The sequence below is a fragment of the Aureococcus anophagefferens genome (genome assembly GCF_000186865.1).
Source record: "Aureococcus anophagefferens unplaced genomic scaffold AURANscaffold_5, whole genome shotgun sequence".
NCBI lineage: Eukaryota > Pelagophyceae > Pelagomonadales > Pelagomonadaceae > Aureococcus > Aureococcus anophagefferens.
Window position 1 is genome coordinate 885,503 of NW_008705565.1, and position 5,801 is coordinate 891,303.

Consider the following 5,801-nt stretch of genomic DNA (forward strand, 5'->3'; position numbering starts at 1 on the left):
GACCGGCGCCGCCTGGGCGAGCTCGCCGGCGCCGCGGGCTGCGTCGGCGACATGTACGGCCTGCCCCTGCCGCGGACGCCGCGGGAGGTGAGCAAGCTCGGCGCCGCGTGGCTCACGCGGTGCCTCCCAGGGCAGGAAAAGAGCGCGAAATTCCCAACTTCAAAGGCTCCTCTCTCGGCCGTTTTCCACTCGTTTCGGCTGATTTTTGGACGAGCGATCATCTCTTGGAACATGCTTTTTCCGGAACGCGCGCGCGCGGAACGCTCACGTTGAAGCGAACTTGAATCTCTCTTTTCCCGCCCAGGTGCTTCCACGCCGCGGGCACGCTGCCGAAGGACAACGCGGTGACGAAGATTGTGAAGGCCTACGAGCTGCCCGTGCACGGCGGCGCGGACTGCGCCGGCGGCGCGGGCCGCAAGCTCTTCCTCACGGTGGAGTACCTGAGCCCGGACCTCGCGCATCTACACACGGAACTCTTCGTGAAACTGCCGTGGGAGCCCGACTGGCACATGCGCGGCGAGCTGAGCCTCGGCCTGGGCGACGGCGACGGGCTGGAGATCGCGACCTACGTGTACCTGGAGCACCTGCTGCCCTGCCACGTGCCCAAGTACTACTTCGGGGACATCGACCGGTCCTCGACGAACTACGTGCTCGTCACGGAGCGCGTGCCCTACGCGGCGCGCGGCGCGGACCCCGAGGCCGTACCGCCCTACGCGCTGCGGCCCGCCTGCGGCAAGTACGAGGACTTCAAGCTCGCAAAGCCCGAGGCCTACTACAAGGCGCTCTTCCGCACCATGGGGCGCGTCGCGGCCTGGGACAAGCGGGGCCGCTTCGACGAGCATATGGAAATTTTCGACCAGATGAAGATGACGCAGCGCGTCGCCGGCCTGGCCGGCGACGCCTGGAAGCCCCGCCAGCGCACGAGCGAGGGCAAGTACGTCGCGGCGACGCCCGAGCGCGCCGCGGGCACGCGGAAGGCGCTCGGGTCCATCATCGACGCGGGCCTAAAATTCGTGAACGAGGTCGCGCCGTTCCTCTGCGAGCCGGCGGTGCTCGACCCGGCCTTCCAGGCGCGCTTCAAGGCCCAGATGCTCGACGCCCTCGTCTTCGCGGGGCTCGTGGGCAAGTTCGGCGCGAACGACTCCAAGTTCGTCGGGTTGACGCACACGAACCTCCAGCTCGACAACGCGTACTTCTGGACGACGGACGACGGGGCGCTCGAGTGCGGCCTGCTGGACTGGTACATGTGCTCGCGCACGGCCATGGCCCAGGTCTGGCTCGGCTGCCTCAGCGGCGCCGACGGCGAGTGCCTCGCGGGCCACGACCTCGACATCTTCAGAGCCTTCTCCGACGAGCACGAGGCCTTCGGCGGGCCCCGCGTGCCGCCGGAGGAGCTCCTCGAGCGCTTCACGCTCAACTTCCCGTCCTACATCATCGGCAACATCTCGAAGATCGAGACCCACATCCTCAGCGAGGTGCCCGTGGAGAAGTGGACGGGGCTCACGTCGAAGGACGACGTCCTCGACGGGCCCTGGAACGCGCGCTGCTTCTCTCTCATGATCGCCAACGGCCTCTCCTACTGGTACCACAAGGGCGACGACCACCCGGGCGCCATCATGCTGAGGTGGGCCGCGAAGCACGACCTCGTCGTCGGGGACGCGGTGTAAAGCGGATGCTTGACGTCAAGGTGAAGAGGTTTTAGTGCGAGAGCTGATCGTGAGCTGCTCGGCGCGCGAGAGCTGCTCCGTTCGCATATGATGGCATCGATGCGCCTGCTCGTGATCATCGGCGCCGCCGCGGCCTGGGTCGCGCCGCGGCCCACGGCGCGCCGGCCGTCGGCGCGCTTCTTCCTCGACCAGCTCCTGCGCGGCGCGCCCGCGAGCGTCGACGCCGAGGCGGCGGAGCTCTACGAGCTGCTCGCCGCGGCGTGGGCGCAGAACGCGCCCGTGGACGACGCGCGCGCGTCGGCGCTCGTCGACGCGCTCGCCGCCACGGAGCGCGCCTTCGACGTGGACTCGCTCGGCGGCGGGCGCTGGCTGAGCCTCTACACGCGGGGGCCGAAGCCCAAGTGGCAGAAGAACGCGGAGCTCGTGACGTTCGTGCGGAACCGGTCGGGCCAGACCTACGACGTGCAACGGCGCGCGGTCGTCAACTACGGCGAGATCCTCGGCGAGGCGCTGAGCTTCAGCGCCGAGGGCACGTTCGCGCCGCGCAGCGGGTCGCGGACGCCCGTCGACGTCGACGTGTCCGTGACGTCCGGCGCGTTCACGGCCTTCGGGCGGCGGCTCGGCCTGCCCATCTCGGGGCCCGGCCTGCTCCGCGTCCGCTACGTCGACGACAAGCTCCGCGTCTTCGAGAGCCCGACGGACTCGCCCGACAAGTGGGAGGAGCGCGGCCTCATGGTCGTGCAGGTGCGGGAGGCGCTCCTTACGTAACTTCGGGAGTCGGCCCTAGGAGATGGCGGCGTCGGGCATGCCCGGCGCGGTGACGGGCCCCGCGGCGAGCGCGAACTTCTTGCCGAGGACCGTCGCGACGCCGTCGCCGTCGGTCTTGAGGAAGCCGATGACCTTCTCGAGGAGCTTCTTCTTCTGGACGGCCGACGGCGCCGCGGGCGGCACCACGGGGAGGTCGCCGAAGGCGACGCGGTCGCCGTTCTTCGCGCCCGGGGGCACCTCGAGGAGCTTGACGACCGTGTGGTCCGCGTTCGACGCGCAGAGGACCATGCCGCAGGACTTGAAGCCCTGCATGGTCCGCGCCTTGAGGTTGGCGAAGATGAGGACCTTGCGGCCCCGGATGTCGTCCGCGCTCGCGTAGAAGGGCCGGAGGCCGGACGCGATCGTCCGCGGGCCGGCCTCCTCGCCGATGTCGATCTCCTCGCAGTAGAGCTTCTCGGCCTCGGGGTGCTCCCAGCACTTGACGACCGTGCCGACGCGGATGTCGAGGGCCGGCGCGCTCGCGAGGCAGTCGCCCTCGGGCGACCCGTCGGACGCCGGGCCCGCGGCCGCGGGCGCCGCGGCCGCCTTCTTCGGCTTCTCCTTCTTCTCCTTCTTCGCCTTCTTCGGCGCGTCCGCGGGCGCGCCGGTGGGCGCCGCGCCCGTCGCCGGCGCCGCCTGGGCGGCGCCCTTGGCGGGCGCGGGCGCCGCGCGCGCGGGCAGGCGGAGCGGGCCGGGCGCGTTCCGCGGCAGGCCGAGCTCGCGGGCCGCGGGCCACGCCGCGGCCGGCGCGAGGGCGCGGCACTCGGCCTGGACCTGGTCCAGCCAGCGCGCCGCCGCCGGCGACGGCGCCGCGGCGATCTGGGCGCCGCGGGCCGCGTAGCACGCCGCGTCCGCCAGCGTGAGCCGCTCGCCCGCGAGGTAGCTCCGCGTCGCGAGCGCGGCCTCGAGCGCGTCGACGCCGCCGGCGCCGCCGGCGGCCCAGGCCATCCACATGGCCACGCGCGCCCGCTCGAGGGGCGTCGACCCGCACAGGCCCGTGCCGGCCGCGAGCGACCGCGCGTACGCGTTGGCGGTCGCGAACGGCGCCGCGGCCGTCCGCGAGCACGCGGCCGCGAGCGCCGCGGCGACGGCGCCGTCGGCGGCCTTGGGCGGCGCCTTCGCGGGCTTGGGCGCCGCGGCCTTTGGGGCGGCGGCCTTTGGGGCCGCGGCCGCGGGCGCGGCGGGCGCGGCGGCGCCCTCCTTGTGCGCCTTCTTCTTCGCGTCCTTGAGCGCCTTCTTCGCCGCGGCCTTTTGCGCGTTCTTGCTCGGGCCGCCCTCGTCGCCGCCGGCCGCCGCCGCCGCCGCCTCCTGCTTCTTCTTCTCCTTCTCGGCCTTCTTCTTCGCCGCCTTGTCGACGAGCGCCAGCGGGTGGCCCGGGTCCAGCGCCGTGATCTTCTCCTTGATCGCCACGAGCGCGTCGACGGCGGTCTTGATCGCTGCCTTGTCCTGTCCGGCCTTGGCCGCCTTCACGGCTTCGCCGGCAGCGGTCGCCGCAGCGACGAGCTCGTCCATAATCAGCGAGTACGCTTTGGTGCACCTTGAAGCCTTGTTGCACTTCCGGAGGGATCCAACTCCGACTAAACTCCGACCGCCCGGAGACGTCGGTGCCAGCTTTACGGTCTTCTTGTCTTCACGCGCCGACGGGCGGCGGCGGCGGGAGGTCCGCGGCGCCCGGCTCGGGGACGAGGACCGCGGTGTCGTCGTCGCCCGGCCCGGAGCCCCAGTCGACGTAGTCGTCGGTCTCGGCGGCGGCGTACTCGTCGCGGAGGTCCGTGACGACGTCCCGCGCGTCGTCGAACTCGTCGAGGTTGTCGGCGAACATGGGCTCGCGGCGGTAGTTCTCCATGAACGCGTTGCGCTTGCGGATGCGGTCGTAGGCCGTGACCGTCTTCGCGAAGAGCTGGGCGATGCACGTGTGGTTCGCGAGGAGGAGGCCCGAGACCTTGTGCTTCGTCTCGACGTAGGGCGACTTGCGCGAGAGCGCGACGTTGTAGGACGCGGGGCCCCAGGGGATGAACGACACGAGGTTCCGGTCGCGGATGCGCTGGAGCGCCTTGTGGACCTGCGTCGGGTCGACGTCGCCCTGGATGATGTTGAGGAGGCTCAGGTAGCAGCCCCGCCGCGGGTTCGCGGAGACCATGATGTTCTTGGGCTGCGTGAGCCGCCGCATGACGTCGAGGACGGACGTCTTCCGCACCGCGCCCGCGGGCCGCGCCGCGCGCGCGGCGTCGCCCTCGGGCGCCGGCGCCGGCGCCGCGGCCGGGTCCTGGGGCCGCGCCAAATCGTCCGCGGAGATGGTCAGCGGCGTGTAGCCCGTCATGAGGAAGTGGCACCGCGGCGTCGGCACGAGCGACGCGACGAGGCCCACGAGGTCGTTGTTCATGTAGCCCGGGTAGCGCAGCGTCGTCGTCGACGCGGCCATGACCGTGGACACGAGCGAGTTGATGTGGTGCACGGACGGGTTCGGGATGCGGAGCCGGTCGACGGCGATGCGGTTCAGCGCCGTGTTGTCTAAAACGACGACGCAGTCCGCGTTGACCGTGAGTCTTTTGAGCGTGAGCATGGAGTTGTAGGGCTGGACGACGACGTCGCTCTGGTCCTCCTCCCAGTTGGGGAAGACGCTGTACGTCGACACGAGCTTCTTCGGGAAGTGGTCGTTGAGGTGCTCGAGGATGTAGGAGCCCATGCCGCTCCCCGTGCCGCCGGCGATGGAGTGGGTCAGCACGAAGCCCTCGAGGGAGTCGCTGTTGTCCGCCTCGCGGTCGAACATGTCGAGGAGCAGCTCCGAGTTCTCCTGCGCCTGCCGGTAGCCCGACGCCCAGTTGTTGCCCGCGCCGCCGCCCTCCTTGGAGATGAAGATGTTCTCCGGGTTGAAGAGGTCGCGGTGCATGGAAGACTGGATGCTGTTGACGACGCGCGGCTCGAGGTCGAGCAGCAGCGCGCGCGGCACAAACCGCTCGTCGTCCGCCTGGTAGAAGAAGACGTCCTTCCGGTCGTCGCCCTCGACGGCGAACTCCTCGGGGAGGCCGTTGGGCTGGATGCCGTGCTCCGCCGTGATCTGCTTCCAGAACTCGCTCCCGATCTGGTTCCCGCACTGGCCCACGCAGAGCGTGATGATCTCCTTCATGGTCGAAGAACCGACGGCGCGGCGCGCGGCGCGCCGGCGGATGCGGACGCGGCGCGACGCGGACGCGGCGGCGGAGTCTGCGCCCAGATGCGCGCGGGTGGTGCGCCTCGGAGCTGCGCGCGCGAGTCGCGCTGCGCAGGCAAGTCGACTAAGCTTTTGGCGCCCAGATCGATGCTCTCCGATGCCGCTCGGCGACGGTG

The 5,801-nt window shown here is 70.9% G+C and overlaps 2 protein-coding genes across 2 annotated transcripts; both read right to left on the bottom strand.

The window, feature by feature from the left end:
• Window positions 1-2,453: 2,453 nt before the first annotated feature.
• On the bottom strand, window positions 2,454-2,954 carry AURANDRAFT_5349 (hypothetical protein; the record flags this gene model as incomplete). Its single annotated transcript, XM_009036505.1, has 1 exon — window positions 2,454-2,954. A coding segment is annotated over one exon (501 nt), but the record flags the coding sequence as incomplete, so codon positions are not given.
• Window positions 2,955-4,104: 1,150 nt separating this feature from the next.
• On the bottom strand, window positions 4,105-5,601 carry AURANDRAFT_23795 (hypothetical protein; the record flags this gene model as incomplete). Its single annotated transcript, XM_009037020.1, has 1 exon — window positions 4,105-5,601. One exon carries the CDS (start codon window positions 5,599-5,601, stop codon window positions 4,105-4,107), a length of 1,497 nt encoding a protein of 498 aa, XP_009035268.1.
• Between the last annotated feature and the right edge of the window lie 200 nt (window positions 5,602-5,801).